The 16,423-nt window shown below is 35.7% G+C and overlaps 3 protein-coding genes, 1 non-coding gene and 1 pseudogene across 8 annotated transcripts; 2 read left to right on the top strand and 3 right to left on the bottom strand.

Moving 5' to 3' along the window:
- Nucleotides 1-1,660: 1,660 nt before the first annotated feature.
- LOC18604669 (glutathione S-transferase U9-like) lies at nucleotides 1,661-4,345 on the bottom strand. Of its 2 annotated transcripts, XM_007037264.3 has the most exons (3): nucleotides 3,621-4,345; nucleotides 2,445-2,880; nucleotides 1,661-2,245 (listed from the first exon to the last, which is right to left on the bottom strand). In XM_007037264.3, exons 2-3 carry the CDS (start codon nucleotides 2,763-2,765, stop codon nucleotides 1,874-1,876), a joined length of 693 nt encoding a protein of 230 aa, XP_007037326.3. In that variant the 5' UTR covers nucleotides 2,766-2,880; nucleotides 3,621-4,345; the 3' UTR covers nucleotides 1,661-1,873. The 2 variants fall into 2 exon arrangements, with proteins under 2 accessions (XP_007037326.3, XP_088661175.1); XM_088805049.1 differs by having other exon boundaries at nucleotides 2,445-4,345.
- Nucleotides 3,138-4,433, top strand: LOC108661167 (glutathione S-transferase U9-like; annotated as a pseudogene).
- Nucleotides 4,434-5,649: 1,216 nt separating this feature from the next.
- OTP87 (pentatricopeptide (PPR) repeat-containing protein) lies at nucleotides 5,650-10,260 on the bottom strand. Its single transcript, XM_018116889.2, has 2 exons — nucleotides 7,169-10,260; nucleotides 5,650-6,182 (listed from the first exon to the last, which is right to left on the bottom strand). Exon 1 carries the CDS (start codon nucleotides 10,232-10,234, stop codon nucleotides 7,550-7,552), a length of 2,685 nt encoding a protein of 894 aa, XP_017972378.2. The 5' UTR covers nucleotides 10,235-10,260; the 3' UTR covers nucleotides 5,650-6,182; nucleotides 7,169-7,549.
- A 102-nt stretch (nucleotides 10,261-10,362) lies between these two features.
- On the top strand, nucleotides 10,363-10,443 carry TRNAL-CAG (transfer RNA leucine (anticodon CAG)). Its single transcript has one exon. It is a non-coding gene; the product is annotated as a tRNA-Leu (tRNA).
- A 683-nt stretch (nucleotides 10,444-11,126) lies between these two features.
- Nucleotides 11,127-15,220, bottom strand: LOC18604667 (Pentatricopeptide repeat (PPR) superfamily protein). Of its 4 annotated transcripts, none has more exons than XM_088805004.1 (3): nucleotides 15,038-15,220; nucleotides 12,363-14,733; nucleotides 11,127-11,503 (listed from the first exon to the last, which is right to left on the bottom strand). In XM_088805004.1, the coding sequence occupies exons 2-3, from the start codon at nucleotides 14,636-14,638 to the stop codon at nucleotides 11,482-11,484; spliced, it is 2,298 nt and encodes a 765-aa protein (XP_088661130.1). In that variant the 5' UTR covers nucleotides 14,639-14,733; nucleotides 15,038-15,220; the 3' UTR covers nucleotides 11,127-11,481. The 4 variants fall into 4 exon arrangements, with proteins under 4 accessions (XP_088661130.1, XP_088661128.1, XP_088661129.1 ...); XM_088805002.1 differs by having other exon boundaries at nucleotides 11,127-11,495; XM_088805003.1 differs by having other exon boundaries at nucleotides 11,127-11,479.
- Between the last annotated feature and the right edge of the window lie 1,203 nt (nucleotides 15,221-16,423).

The following is a 16,423-nucleotide window of genomic DNA, read 5'->3' as shown; positions in this document are numbered from 1 at the left end:
GTTCTGGACCGTGTTGTTCTCAATCAATAACTATTCTGCTTGCATTTTCTTATGGAATATTTCCTTCTAAAAAGGATCTCTTCTTTCTCTACCTCTTCCTTAAATTGCATTCACTCTTGGAGTATTCTTTCTATCGAAGCAAGTAGCTCTCTTTTGTTTGAGAATCGTATTATTGGTTCTTCTTGCCATTTCCATTAAGGTAGCAAAAGTTGGAAGAGGTAAATTCTGCTAGTGTAGCCTACACTCGTCAAACATTTTTTTTGAATGCAAATCATCACCAACTCCTTTTCATCATAAGACTCTTGTATATCCAACACCCTTTCTCTAAAGTGTTAGATGTATTCCATGAGGTCTTCTCTGGACTTTTGATATTCTATTCCCAAATCAAAGAGATTAACTTTCTCTTGAGTAAAGAAAAAGAACTCTTCCCTAAACATCCACATTAATTGTAGTTTCTCCATTTCCTTCATTCCCCTTAGTGTTTGTAACTAGAGGAATGACTTCATCAGGTGAATTCTCATTAAAGTGTACAGATTGAGCTTGAAAAATGGTGGAAGTGAAGGATACAAGTTGAGATATGGTCTCCAACATCCGCCTATTGTTGTCTTTTAACATTTGCATTCTCTCTTAAGAAGCCTAAATCATTTTCATCAGCTTTTGGATGTAGGTTGGAATAGATGCATCTTGGTTACTAAAGGAACTGTCTATTTCTTCCAATAATGCAAAGTTTTTCTAGTAAGCTTTTGCTTAATGCAATCACTCCTCCCCAGTGGAGTCGCCAAAATGTAAAAGGGGTTCTTGTGATAGGGAGAGGAAGTGTTGCAAACAAGTAAAAGGATGTGCCAGAGGCGGCAGAGAGGAAGATTGAAGCAGTTCCTGAAGTACTAAGTGCTGTGGCAGGTGGAAGACAATAAGAAAAGACTTAAAAGACTTAGAGAGTACAAGATAATTAGAGAGAGAATTTAGAGAGAGGAGCTCTCAAGTTGAGAATGTGTTAGCTTGGAGGGGAAGAGAAGAGTCCTCCCAAATGAATTGTGAGGCTCTATATATAGTGCTAAAAGTGACGGTTACATAAGAATAGGCTTTAATGCGCCTAATGAATAACATTATTATGAAGAATATTAATGTAAGTAATCGTTACTGTAATTGGATGTAGTAAGACTTGTTCTCAAGTAAAGGTAATGGAAAAGAGGTGTACAAGAATAAATTGTACGAGAATAAGTATAAGAGAATAAGCTGTATATGAATAAGTATACGAGAACAAGGTAAGATGGTGAAACACTTGTACTTCAGGAAAGGGTTAAGAGGAAGACCTCTTAACTACCTCCATATCTGAGCCACCAAGCCAAACTCTCTGGAACATCCCAAGATAAAAGTAACCCATGAACCCTGCCACTTATTCCGAGTTGCTTTCACTGTCATCCAAATGAAGTGGTTATTCTATTCGAAATAGTTGTTCTACTTGCATTAATTGTTCCATATGGAGTAGTGTTCTACTTGTTTTACTTATTCAGTGTGAAGTAGCACTTCACTTGTTCTGGTTGTTCTCTGTACAACATTATATTGTAACGTAATTCTTTAGAGTAACAGTATTAACCAAAATCTAGTATCTACAGGGATAACGTGCACGTCTGTGAAAATTAGACAACAATGCTCATCATTTTTCCAGAATTAGTTTTCTTAAAAACTTCTTCACAATATTATGATGAAAATTCATCCTGAATAAATATAAAAATATTCCAACCAAATTTATCAAGTATCAAACAATCTAACCACAAAGATGATATGGCCTTTACTGCTGCTTATTTGAGGCATATGAAAGGAACTTAAAGCTAGACAATGCCTAATAACATCAAGAAAACACCATATGATACTAAGCTGAAGACTTGAGGGAATTCTCTTTAAGAAATTTAAGAAGCGCCACCAACTTGTCATGAGGTGGAGTCGACTCTTTCACTACAGTCATCTGGTTTATAGCTGTCAGCCATGAGAATATCAATGGAGTCTTCTCTGGATCGATGATCTTTATGCCAAGAACTTCTTCTTGAACTTTGTGGGGGCCAAGTAATGATAAGATTACAATGTCAAGGAGTCCAATATTCTGGCTATCAATGCAGGGATTGCCATTTGGAAACAACTCTTTTATTCCCTCTTCTAGCACCTGCAATTTTTCTGAAACTTCCTTGACCGCTTTCCTTTGTGCTTCTCCTTCTGTTTTGGTCACTGTGAACATTGTATCAAACAGCTGCATTTAAGAAAATAAGCATTAGTCCTTATATTAGCTTGAACATTAATTTCAATAAAATCATATTTTTAGTATTTTCTCCTATTAAGTATCAAATATAATTCATTCCAACAAAACCAGAGCAACTCTGTTTCAGTAGTGAGTTTAAGCGATGTCCCTATAAACTATAAAGACAGAAATGCAAAGAATATTCGCTAACCTGTTGCTGGACAAAGCTGGTCCAGAACCGAACTTTGGCTCTTTTATATGGATCCTTGGGCAGGAGACGAGGGCTGTTCTTCCAGGTTTCATCAATATATTCCAGGATGACGAGCGATTCAGCAATTGGCTTTCCATTATGAACAAGAACAGGAATCTTCTTGTGAACAGGATTGCACCGGAGGAGCTGTGGGCTTTTGTTCTGCAAATCTTCTTCAACGTACTCAAAAGGTATGCCTTTAAGCTTCAGAGCCAGTTCCACTCTCTTGCTGAAAGGGCTAGCCCACACCCCATGTAGTATCACTTTGTTTTCTTCTCCCATCTCTTAATTTCTCTTTCTCTTAAAAGCTTTCCTTGTCTATCTGATAATCTCATTCATGGCTATTTAGAGAGTTTAAGCAAACTTCTATAGAGATTTTTGTCAACCTTTTCCACATCTAACCACCAAATGAAAGATAAAAGGGAAAACCAAAAAAGGTTTAGTCCATGCCTTTAGCCAGTCACAGGCCAAAAGTCAAATAACCATAAAACAAGTGCTAATTAGCTTAAAGTATTCTCCGTCCTAACCACAGCCCTTTAAAGAATTAAGATCAATGAAGCGTTCATGTGATTTGCATCAGTGATAAGCTCATTGACTAGTAATGGATCAAAGGATCAGTTACTTGCTATTCAAGGCAGTTATATTTAACTATACATGTGGGACAGTCTGACTATTTGTGCTACCAAAACTGAGATTTCAGTCAAGTACCTTATCATTTAAAAACAGAGAACAAAACACATCACTAATCTCATTTTTCAAATTTTGAAATATTATGGATAATTCAGATCAACTGGAGTTTTGTGTCATCTGCTTTTCACCAACCTCTGAAAGCTATGTCTAATTTTCTATTTTATGTGACAGAGTTGTACTAGGTGCTTTATTCTTTAATATGACAATGTGACTGGCGGCTTACTCAGTCCAGACCATCGACCTTTTTGGATGAGTGAGCAAAAGACTTGATGTGCACTGCAAGTTAAGGACGATGGCTGCAAGTCTGTAGAGTGCTTCCACAAAGATGAACATAAGATCCAAGTGGAGACAGAGATTTGGAAAAGGAAAACAAAGTGACCCTACATGGAATGTGATGCACTCCTTATGCTGGGAGAGTAGAATTGGATCTCAAGCTTAAAGGCATACCTTGCGAGTGTGTGGAAGAACATTTTAAGAACAAAAGCCCTTTGCTCCTAACGTACAACCCTGTCCACCAGAAAGGTCCAGTTCTTGCTCACAATGGAATACCCTTTGCTGAATCGCTCTGGATAATAGTATACATCGATGAAACCTGGATGAATATCCCTCAACTCTTGCCTGAGGATCCTTACAAAAGAGCCAAAGGTCGCTTCTGGACCAACTTCATCTAGCAAAAGGTTAAAAGCTAATTTGTGCATTACTGATCTTTTTTTTTCCTTTTTATGCATTTCATTTAATGTAAGATGATAAATGTGAATTGTTCACACCAGTTAACATAATAGCTTATATAGTGGAATATTGTTAAGCTAATGAAAACAAGATGCCACTAAAACTTTGAGCATATTAAAACAGATAGACTAACTCAGCATTCTTATGTGCAGCCATGTGAGACTGCTTACAGTGGTGAAAACTTGTGGAGAGGTACAGGAAAAAGCCATCAAGGAACTGTTGGAGAAAGTACAAGTGCTTGAAGAGGGAATGAAGGACTTTCTTCCGATGGAACTCCTTCGATCAGCAATGAAAGCATGGGAATCCTAGAAATTATGATTTGTTCCTGCTTAAACCCTACAAACTTCAAGAAGATGTTCTTGACATGAAAATTATAGACCCAGAAAGAACTCCGCTGATATTCTCCTGGTTGAGAGCTATCAACGAGCTGCCTTGGTGAAAGAGTTGGCCCCTACTCATGACAAGGCAGTAACACTTAGTAAATTTGTTAGAGAGAAGGCTCTTAAAATCTTCTTCGGCTTGACTTCTTAAAGCAGTAATACAATTTTGATGTTTCCATCCCACTACGGGGTTTGGTTTCCATTTCATGGCTCTCTCTATTTGTCTTAAATAAGTGCCAGACAAATGAATCCTCTTATATTTATCTTCCAAAGGCTGAAGACCGCCACAAAAAAGATAAACTTTTTGCATTCATTTCAGTTAATGAGAAAACTAATCTTTATTTTTGCAATTACAGAGCTATATCCTTTCCCTGTCAGACTGTTGCTTTCATGTCAAACAAGTAAAGAGGTTTGGTACAAAGCCATTGGTTTTTTTTTTTTTTTAAAGTTCAATTGTATTCATAACAGAGGGAACAAACATTCACCTCTGGTCAATGATTTTGCTCTAATATTCTTAGATTACAGAAGATCATAACAAAATCCTTCCAAAAGAGAAAACCCTAAACTCTATACAATTGATACAGCCCCAGCTGCAGAAACACCCCAGACCCTAAACATCATAATCACAACACACTCTGCACATTCATAAAGTCCTCCTAGCATCTTAAACCCGGGACAACAACCCCAAAAACCAGGCAGCGTCCTTGTTCAAAGCGCTGAACCAACACAAACATTTTTGATCTTACAAAAGTGGATCCTGACAAAATGAAAAACATGACCTGTACAAAGCTCAACATAATGCACCTATACAAAGACATTATTAATGCAGATATGAATGAGCTTCATTTAAATTGTCTTTAATGATTTCGATTTTGTTGTTAAACATATCCCCCTAAAACCCTATATTAGTATTTTTGTTTATTTTAATTATTATTTCACATATATTATATTTTAATGAGAATTGTATTCATTTATGACGTAGATAATATCATCATAAATTATTTGATGACATTATAAAAAAAATTATGCTAATAATTGATGAATTATTAAGCAGGAGTTACAGTTTCTCAGTACATTATTTATCAAGATTGTTCTAAGTTTAATATGTGTCAAAAGATTTTAAAGCCTACACTTGAAGTAGTGACCTTAAAACAAATGACTAACTAGTCATATCCATTAAGCAAATGACCTTAATGGATTTCACCTTAAAGTTTAAAAAATTACAATCAGCTATTTTAGCGTATGGAGATTAATACTGTTAATCACACGACTAACTTGACAAAAAAACTAACCAATAAGAACACCTTACTTGTCTCAAAATGAGGCTTCACAGTACATAGATATTGCGGACAACTGATGAATATGCCTTTACCAAAAAAATAAAAAAGGGAGATGACATTATCTTTGTTTAATGTTGATCTGATTCGCTTGAGTGACAATAAAATTGTCTGCAAGCAATCACAGATTGCAAGACATTTATGAACATCATGAACTAACCTATGCCAGACATGCAAAAACATGGTCCTGCAGGCACCACCGGACAGGTGTAACTACACACACACACACACACACACACACATATATATATATATATATATATTCATTAAAGTTAGCTAAATAGAGTATAACCACTTTTGCATTTGAAGATAATTTGGCTCCCAGCAGCTTAGCATATTCTTTGCAGCTTTTCCTCCTTAGTTTCAACACTCCAAGCCCCTTTAAGACTGATGGTTGGAATCAAAAGCTATCATCAACATGGCATTATCAGGATAAAACATTGCCCATTTAATTTCACTTGTGGACCGGAATAATTTGACAAGTTTTACAACTTTGAGTAATTGATGTCTATAACTAGGCACCTCCTGCATATCCATTCCATAGGAGGATTCCCAGAAACTGGCTGAAAATAAAAATGAATACAGAAGTCAGATAGGAATTCATTCCCCTCAGACAAAAATAACTAAAGATGTGAAGCCATTGCAAGATATAGTGATTAATGATGCTATGGGCTGTATTTTGTTCAGATGATACTTTCATTTAATAGCATTGATTCTTTCACACCCCCAGTCCCCAAAGATTAATAGAGTTGAGCATATGCAAGATGACTACTAGTAATCAAAATATCTTTGATGCCATGACCAGTTTTGGAGAAGAAAGCAGTAATTTTTTTTTTCCAATTGATCCTGAGTATAAACAAAAATGCTGGTCAATGATAGGCCAGAAGAGGATGTAACAGAGAAATCAGAGAGAAAAATTACAGGAATTATGCAACGGTAACATATACAAATATTAATGACCATGATTTTCTCCTTTGACATGGTTGTGACTTTCTATATACTGACATCATGTTCATTTGGTGAGGAAATTATTTACGCAAAATGAAAACCAAAGAGAGTTTCTAAATACAGATTGGAACAGTAAACAACTTATCCACTTGTGGAGTGCTACTGTTATAGTAGTCGTGTGGTAATTGAGGGTATGACAACTATATACTTGCAAAGCCATCAGAGCCATTTCCTATCTCACTAATTTCAGATGAAACTGTCAATTTAGCTTCTGGGAATATTGCTTTAGAAAAATCATTCCAACAATAAACAAAAAAAGTTGCCAGTTAAACATTTAACCCTTTTTTTAAATGTGATACTACCATGGAAGTCTTTCTCTCTGATGAACTATGATACCCCATCCTACATCGGATGTGAATGTGATTGTTAAGGTCTATATTCCAAAAAAGCATGGCTTTTTTTTCTTGAGAATAAGTCAATTTCTGGGAAGCTATGGAACTTCAGTTCAAATAACACAAAACAGCTAAGAAAGAATAAAGCCCCATCCGTACCAAAATATTCTTTTGGAGAAAGTCAAAAGATTTTGGTCAAGCCAACTAACCTCTTCATGCAAATCCAATATTAGGATTACCACATGTGAATAACATAGAAAGTAATCAAATATGGTCAAGCCAACTGACTTCTCCATGTAAATGTAGCGAGTAGCTTCACCTTTGGGAGAATGAAGAAACGCAACAAATTTGTTTGAGCCAAACTACATCTCAACACAAGTCGAGTGTTAGCATTCATCAATTTACAAATGTCTTTCCTTGCGTAAACCTCAATTATTCTCCACTGCATATATCAATGACGAGGAACTACAATATATTGGGCTGCTGATTAGGCTCAAAGCTGCCTGACTTATAAGAAAACAACCACTGTCGCACAGGGTAACTGAAGCCAAAGATCAAATCAGACTCACAAATCAAGGAATAATTGAATTTCACACAGAACTCCAACCAGGTTCCTTCCTCACCCCAGTTCCATTCATCAGGCTTCTAATCTCCAGGACTCCTTCCCACTGACCTATGTCTGCACAGATATTTGATAAAGAGACATAAGGTCCCGAATGGCATGGCTCTAACTCTATAATCTTTTTTGCTGCTAGCCTTCCAAGTTCAACATCTCCATGTACTTTACATGCAGAAAGTAGTGTTCCCCAAATGAAAGCATTAGGTTCAATAGGCATATTGTTTATAAACTTTTCAGCCTCTCTCAATTTCCCCAACCGACCAAGAATATCAACCATACAGGCATAGTGGTGGTAACCAGGCTGAATTCCATATTCTTTAGCCATTGAGTTGAGGTAGTAGTAGCCTTCCTCGATCAGCCCATTATGACTACAGGCAGATAATATCCCAACAAAAGTTACTGGGTCAGGGTTGATTTCTTCTTTCCTCATGAGCTCATAGGCTCTTAAGGCCTCTACACCTTTTCCATGCTCAGCATAGCTTGAGATCATAGCTGTCCAACCTATCAAATCTGGTTTATCAATCTCATCAAATGCTTTTTCGGAATCTCTAATGCTCCCACATTTAGAATACATTGTAACAAGTGAACTTCCAACAGAAACTTCTGAATCTAAACCCAATTTTATAACAAGAGCATGCAGTTGGGTCCCAACACCTGATTTGTTTGAAAGTGCACTAGCACCAAGAATGGATGAAAGTGTGTAAGAGTTTACTGCCAAATTAGACTTCATCATTGCACAAAAAAGCAACATTGCCTCTTCAATTAAACCAGTTTGTGCATACCCAGTAATCAAAGAAGAGTATGATACAAGATCTTTTTGGACAAGCATGTCAAATACCCTTCTTGCTAATCCTAGTGCGCTACATTTAGTGTATAAAGTTATAACTGCACCACATATAAGTGTTTCATTCCCAAACCCTGCACGAATTGCATAACCATGAATTTCCTTGCCTTTATGCAAACAATGAAGAGAAGAACAAGCAGAAAGAGTTGCCGTTAGAGTCATTTGATCAGGTTTGGTTTCTTCAGATAACATGTCTCTAAAGAGTTGAACAGCTTGTTCTGCATAGCCATGTTCTGTAAAACCAGCAATCATTGAAGCACATGAAACATTGTCACGGACAGGAATATTCTGAAATACTTTTAAAGAGTCCTCTAAACTACCACATTTTGAGTACATTGTAAAAAGAGAACTCTCAACAGAAAGATAAAAGATCAACCCAGTTTTAAGAGTGTAACAGTGCATCTGCCTCCCTAGGTTTATGCATTCTATCACACTAAAGACACTAGAAGTACAAAACCTATCTGGTCTCAGACCCTCTTTTAACATTGTCCGTAACAATTCAATTACCCGTTGAAAACTTTGCTTTCGAGCAAAAGAAGAAATCAACACAGCCCATGTATTTTGGCTCCTTATACTTTCCATCTCCTTAAAGACGATTTCAGCCAAACCAATTATACCTATTTTTGAGTACATGTTTACCAAAGCAGCTTGTATCACCGAATCCATATAAAATCCACTCTTAATAATCCACGAATGGATTTGTTTTGCCTCTTCAATCATGTCTGGTTTAGCACAAGCAGAAATTACACTGGTAGCAGTATAGTTGTTTATTTCCACTTTCATATATCTCATTTCTTTAAAAAATTCAAGGGCATTGAGCAAATCATCCTTCTGCACAAATCCAGAAATGATAGCAGTCCAAGAAACCACATCTCGTGTAGGCATCCATGAAAACATATTCACAGCTTCTTCCATGTCTCCACACTTGACATACAAGTCAGTCAAGGCAGTTCCCACAAAGACATCTACCACACCACATTTAATGATCCACCCCTGAACCTCTTTTCCAATCTCAAGCTCTTTGAGTGCAGCACAAGCAGACAAAACACTTGAGAAAGTAAAACTGTTTGGCATCAAAAACTGTTTTCTCATTTGAACAAAAAGATCCAAAGCAACCCAATTTTTTTCACTCCTAACAGCTCCAGATATAATAGCATTCCAACAAACCACATTCTCACAACATGAAACATCATAAAACACCCTCAGAGCATCCTCAAAGACACAACATTTTGAAAACAAATCAATCATTCCAGTACGTACATATCCATTTGAAAAGAACCCATTTTTCATTGTAACTGAGTAAAGCTGCTTGCCAAAGCTAGTACTTCTCATAGCAACACAAGCTGAAAGCACACTCCTATAAGTAATCTCATCAGGTTCAAAACCCGAAAACCGCATTTTAAGAAACCATACCCAAGAACCCTCTAACAGATAGTTGTAATTATAACCAGAAATCATAGTATTCCATGAAATTATGTTTGGTTCAGACATTTGATCAAACAACTTGATTGCTTCCTCCATAGAACCACATCTGCAGTACCCATCAAGCAAAGAATTTGCAACAAAGATATTGGATTGAAGTTTTGATGTTTTTAGCAGATGGGTATGTAAAAGTTTGGTACTTTTGATAGTGTACTGCCTCAATCTTTTGTAATCAATGAAAAAGTTAGAAGTATTAAAAAAAGTGGGATTTTTGTCATCATTTTCTACTCTGTAAATGGATGGGTTTTCAATTGCAGCTAGACTTGATATAAATTTATAAGAAGAATAATAGAGTTGGGTGTGGATTTTTATGTTGAAAACAGAACGCATTTCAGAGGGTGAATTTGCGGATGATCCTTTTCTTCTTCTGAGACCAGGCTTTTGAATAAGCGCCAACACGTCAAATTTAAAGCTTTAGTGAGTACAACTAAAGAAAAACCAACCGTGTAGTCAAAAATGTCAAGATGGCCGAGTTGGTCTAAGGCGCCAGTTTCAGGTACTGGTCCGAAAGGGCATGGGTTCGAATCCCATTCTTGACAAAAATAAATATTTATTTTAAATTTGTTTTAAAATGTAAAATGTTAATATTTACAGCTTTTTATCCACACTTCATTTGCAAACAAGCGATCAAAAATCTACAATCGTCAGTGCCCATCCTTAAAATTCATTTGATTGACTTTACAAGTCAATTCTAAAAAAATAAAAATTCAACGGGTCTTTATCATTCACTCTATAGTATTAAGTATATGTTTTCTTAACTCTCATTTCATCTCTTCCATTACCAAATACGAGGATTGATATTGAAAACAAAGTAAGTCTTGAACAAATAATTTATAACACTTAACGTAAATTAAAATATTTTAATCGATTTCTAACCTTCAAACGTTCTAATAATACGATTTAATCAATATCAGACTCTTCTGATTCTACGCTATAAAGGTGCAATGTTAAATTATGTAGTGATACTACAACTAGTAATGAATTTCATGACATTCTAATGCAAAACATACAACATACAACATCGTTTTTTATCAAAACTATTGTACTCAACCAAGAAGAGATTGACAATTGCCATGACCAAGCTCCTTGAGCTTTGATTGAGAAGTACTAAAAAATACACGGAAATGTCGAATTATCGAGCAGGTTCTCAAGCATTGTTGTACATTTTTTGTCGAAAGAAAAATGCTCACAAGAATCTGGATATCTTGACTTCAAAGAACTCTTTTTATGAATCTTGCCATTGTAAGCAGCTGACATGAGGTACACTCACTCAGTTGACATCTATGGCAATCAACTGTTCGGCCTTTTTATTCGTCACTCCTTCTGGTACAAGCAAAACATTGTGCCAAGTCAATATTACAAAGGATGCACTTTTAAATTTTTCTTTGATCCACATCGTCTCTTTATTATTGTAGTGCACTTTACAGACATTCTTGTGACCAAAAGACAAAGAAACCAAAAAAAAAAAGGCCTTTATTCTCCACAGTTTAGTACATCTTCATCTGCAAGCTTTGAAGGACTTATTTGGACTTGAAATCTCGGGAGCCCTGGTTCTGAATCGTGGACTCGCAGCTTCTTCAAGTCCAATTCACTAGGAAACTAATCATCAGAGAAGATCATGTACAAACAGTAAACACTGGAAAGAACAGGTGTTTCCACCTTTAATTTCATTGACATACAATCAAGTGTCTTGTTTGCGGTATAAAATATCCACTATTAACCCAGACACAAGACATTGAACAATTTGTAACAATATAATACAAGTCATGAATAACATTGGAGTGAACCTATGACAAGAAAGATGACGTGATTTCAATAGTGTAAACTCATGCAAATGAAGAGCCAAGTATAGCAGCTTGTCAGCATGATCCAAATACTAGGCAAATGTAAGGACTTAAACCAGCATTTACAACAACACAGCAATGTACTGCAAGCCTACAGCTAATTCATCGATGAGGCTTACCTATATTATTAACTTTTAAATTTAAACTAACATAAGGTAACCTAGTGATGTTTTGGGAGGAAAATGCTAATTGCATGCAGTCACCTTAATGATCATCACAAACACTGACAGGCTATGTTAGCCACCTGCTTATGTTAGAAGCATGATGAGCTAAACATTTTCAGTGTTCGACAACAAATGCACCAGCACCACCATATCATGGATGTTTAGAAAGTTTGAACTAGAATCGAAGCACAATGATAACATGCAGAATGGCTACTCTTGATATCTTAAGAAAAGTGGTTGTCAATAACTAGTTCTATCCTTTTTGCTCAACCTGAACAGCCAAGAAAACATTTATCACATTGACTGAGAAAGATGTGCACACTTGAAGTAAGAATTGATGGAATTGAAGCAGAGTACTAAATGCTCCTGCGACTTCTTTTTGGTTGCCACAAGCGTTTCCACTATCTAATCACAAAACTGATTTATCAACATAATGAATCATGAGATTACCTACTTTGAAGCTTCTTTAGTAGCTTCTTATCTCTAACTCCATCATAAAGAAGCTCATAAGAATAATAAGTTATGTGGCCCTTTTTCAATAAATCTTCTACAACAATCTTAGGAGCAGCACCAATCTTTTTATCTGACTCAAAAATTGTGTTCACAACCTCAGGAACTATACCCTTTCCTACCATTAGGTGGATGAGACCAACTGCATTATGAACTCTATCCTCTACACAAAGACAATTTATAACCTGTCCAAATGTTGTTAAAGATGGAATGAACCCTTTCTCAACCTTTTCCAGAAGGAAATCATAACCAGAATCAATTTTTCCTGTTTTGCAGAAGCCATCAATCATGACACGATAAGTGTAACTGTCAGGGGCAATCCCATTTTCACCCATTTCATGGAAAAGCTTTTCTGCCGTATTAATCTTTAGCTTCTCAGAAAAAGCATTAATCATGATATTGTATGTCGCTGTTGTAAAAGAAACCTTGTATCTTTGTCCCATTCTTCTAAACAGCTTATATGCACCATCCAAGTCTCCATTACTGCAAAAGCCATGGATCAGTGTACCAAAACTAACAATGTCTGGAGCCAGACCCTTTTTTTCAATTTCCTCAAGTAAGTTCAATGCTTCATTACATTTCCAAGCTTTACAGAGGCTCTCTATAAGTATATTATATGTGATTACATTGGGAATGCACCCCTTCTCTGTCATAGCTTTAAATGTTTCTATCACATCTTCTGACTTAGAAGTTTTGCAGAGACCATTCAACACACAGTTATATGTGATCACATCAGGAGTGACACCATAGTTCCACATTTGATTTAGAATCTCAATTGCATTTTCCATTTTCAACTGCTTGCAATAACCATCAATCAAAGTATTGAATGTAAAAATGTCAGGAATGTAGCCTTTGGCAATCGCATCATTCAGCAAATTATTAGCATCAAAGACACAGCCAATCTTGCATAATCCATTTATGACAATATTGTAAGTCCATATGTTGGGACTACAACCATTTTCTGACATCTCATTCATCAGCTGCAAAGCCTGCAAAATGAGTCCCTGCAAAGACAACCCTTTGATGAGAACGTTATACATAATAATATTAGGCTTTAATCCCTTTCCCAAAGCCTCATTAAATACAGCCACAGCTCGGTCCATCCTACCATTCTGGCATAACCCGTTAATCAAGGAACAATAGGTGAACTCATCAGGAACAAAACCCTTAAAAATTGCATCAGTGAGAATCTTATCTGCATATTGTATCATCCCCAATTTGCAACATCCATCAACTACAGCGTTGTACGTAAAACCATCTGGCTCCAAACCTTCATTCACCATTTTATGCAAAAATCTTTCAGCTTCTGCAACCTTGCCATTCTTGCACAAGCCACATATCAAGGTATTGTACGTAACAACATCTGGCATTAGACCTTCCCTGGTCACACTACCCAATAGACTAACAGCCTCAGCAAGTGCACCTTTTCTGCAAAGCCCTTGGATAAAGATATTAAATGTAAATAAATTTGGAAATACACCCCTCTTCATAACCTTGTTCAGCAGCTTTTCACTTTCTTGAACATCCCCCTTCTTGCAAAGAATATGTATAAGTTTATTAAATGCAGTGATATTTGGAGAAATTCCCAGCCTAAGCATCTCATCAAACAACTCATATGCCTCCACCTGATGGTTCTCTTCAAAAAACCCTCCTACTATCGTACAATAAGCAACTGCATTTATCTCACATCCCTGTAAAGGCATGCTTCTAAGAAGCCTCAGAGCAGCATGAGGCCTCCTTGTCTTACAAAATGACTTTATCCTAATTGTGAAAGTGTACACATCAGGAACAATCCCTTTATCTCTCATTCTCATATACACCTTGTGGGCTTCATTAAAATACCCATATTCAATCAAAATATTCATTATGGCATTATATGATAGAACCGTCGGCTCGCAATTATAAAAATCCATCCTCTCAAACACATCAATAGCTTCTTGAACTTTCTGTTTCCGTCCATAATTTCTCATGCACCCAATGAAAATTCCTTCAAGCAGACTGCTATCTACATTCATTCTCATCTCTACGAGCACATTCTCCATAGCCTCAAATTCCCCATGACACCCAAGCTTCTCAATCATGCACTTATAGGTTAACAAAGTGTGCTTGAACCCAACTTCTTTCTTTACCGCATTGAAAATTTCAAGCGCTTTGAGCGGATCTTTTTGGTATTTTACAACTGCAGCTACATGTTTAGGAAGTAATGCAGGACTCATTCCAAAACCAAAAATCTAACACCACGTAAACACATTACATCAATTGACATTTGAAGGTCTTCTGCTCTTCTTCTCACTTTGAGCTTCAAGTTGTCCTAATACCCAAAAAAAAAAAAACCAAAAAAGTAAGATCATTTGTCTGCAATTTGAAAAACCAATAATTGAAAAGCAAACCCCTTTCAAATGTGAAAAGCTCTAAACTTCAATATTTGGCAAATAAAAAAAAACAAATTCATTAAGGCTAACACTAGGATAATATTGGAAACAAGTAAAATGAATTCACAAATTCTCATCTTTTCTTCCCTTTTCTCAGCAACCAAATAAAAGAGCCAACGCCATAACCATTTCATAAGTGCGAAGACTATCAAAAAGACGGTACAACTATTAGAAAATAAATACCTGAAAATACCCAGAAAAAGTTACTGCATTGCAACGCAATCCCAACAAAAAGTACCCAGAGACTGATCTCCAATTTGAATTTTTTTGGTGTTTTCCCTAGGGTTCTGGAATAGGGAGACATGCTAGCAAACAGAGAGCAGCTAGAGTTTCATATTTCTACCCAGGCAACGACTCAGATTTTGCCATGTCAGCTGTAAACACCTCATTTTCTCAATCTAAAGGCTGATCAAAATTATATAAATTCTTTTTTTTTTCCTTCAGAACACCCAATCAAAATTTATCGTCCGTTGTTTCTTATTTCATTTTTTATGTCAACTCTCACAAAATATCACATGTTATATTTTAAGCAAAATACCCTCACTTATTAAGTTTTAATCAAAATTACACAAAATTTTATTAACTTTTAAAATAAACACTTTATCTCAAATATTTAAACGATGTTAATGTTAAATATGAAATATCTAAAATATTTTTTTTTCTATTGCTTTTTTTCTTTTGAGCCGACCGATGGCATTCCTTGCACCGACTGACCACCTATGGAGAGCACCAGATTGATGCTCCTTGGAAGCACCGGAGCCCCGATCAAGTTCTCCAAAGGAACACCAACTTGATCGGGGCTCTCTCTTTTTTTTTTAAATTAATAAAAAAATTAATAAAATTATATAATAGTAATTTTTAAAATTAATAAAGAGTAAATTTAATTTTTTTAATATTATCACGTCATCAAACTAATAGAAACACTAACGGTTAACTAATGAATAAACTTATATGTCGAGCGGAAGATATTTTTTTGAGACGAAGTATTCATTTTTAAAATTAATGAATTTTCATGTAATTTTGATCAAAACCTAAGAGGTAAGAGTATTTTATTCTTATTTTTTTAATTATTAAATTAATTTATATTTGATTTTAATATTTTTTAATTTTTTCCCTCGTAATTTTCCTCCTATCCGACCATGACAAACAAGGTTTACCCATCATTTAAACCAACAGCAAATGGTAGCACCATATTAATCACCATCAGTAGCCCTTCTTTTTCAACCACTAAAGTTTAATTTTACGACAAGAAAAGTTAGAAAAAAATTTTACATTTATCTAAAACTAAAAAGAACAAAGAAGGAAAATGAAGAGATCAAGCTCAAGAAAAGACCATAAAATTGTTGTAATTAGTTTTTGTAAATGTGAATTATATATTCACAATAACCAAAAAATAAAAGAAGTTATGGATTAAATAGACGATGGACATGCACCTAAAAAATTAGATGCATACCAAAAGCAAAAACGAGTTACATTATGAAAGTTATAGCAAAGTGTTAGACAATCGATCGAAATCGACGATTTTCGCTCCAAATGGGTCAGTTATTCAATGTTGATTGTGACACCAGT

The sequence above is a fragment of the Theobroma cacao genome, chromosome 3 (genome assembly GCF_053813885.1).
Source record: "Theobroma cacao isolate CCN51 chromosome 3, ASM5381388v1, whole genome shotgun sequence".
Lineage (NCBI taxonomy): Eukaryota > Viridiplantae > Streptophyta > Magnoliopsida > Malvales > Malvaceae > Theobroma > Theobroma cacao.
The sequence above is the reverse complement of the archived record's forward strand: the minus strand, read 5'-3'. Positions and strand labels throughout refer to the sequence as shown.

What these genes read in the sequence shown, in the direction of transcription:
- LOC18604669 (XM_088805049.1), bottom strand. Translation starts at nt 2,765, where the DNA reads ATGGGAGAAGAAAACAAAGTGATACTACATGGGGTGTGGGCTAGCCCT. An exon ending in CCAGCTTTGTCCAGCAACAG is followed by an intron (nt 2,246 to 2,444) that starts GTTAGCGAATAT and finishes TCTTAAATGCAG; the next exon opens with CTGTTTGATACAATGTTCAC.
- OTP87 (XM_018116889.2), bottom strand. Translation starts at nt 10,234, where the DNA reads ATGCGTTCTGTTTTCAACATAAAAATCCACACCCAACTCTATTATTCT.
- LOC18604667 (XM_088805002.1), bottom strand. Translation starts at nt 14,638, where the DNA reads ATGAGTCCTGCATTACTTCCTAAACATGTAGCTGCAGTTGTAAAATAC. An exon ending in CTAAAGAAGCTTCAAAGTAG is followed by an intron (nt 11,496 to 12,362) that starts GTAATCTCATGA and finishes TTAGTTTCCTAG; the next exon opens with TGAATTGGACTTGAAGAAGC.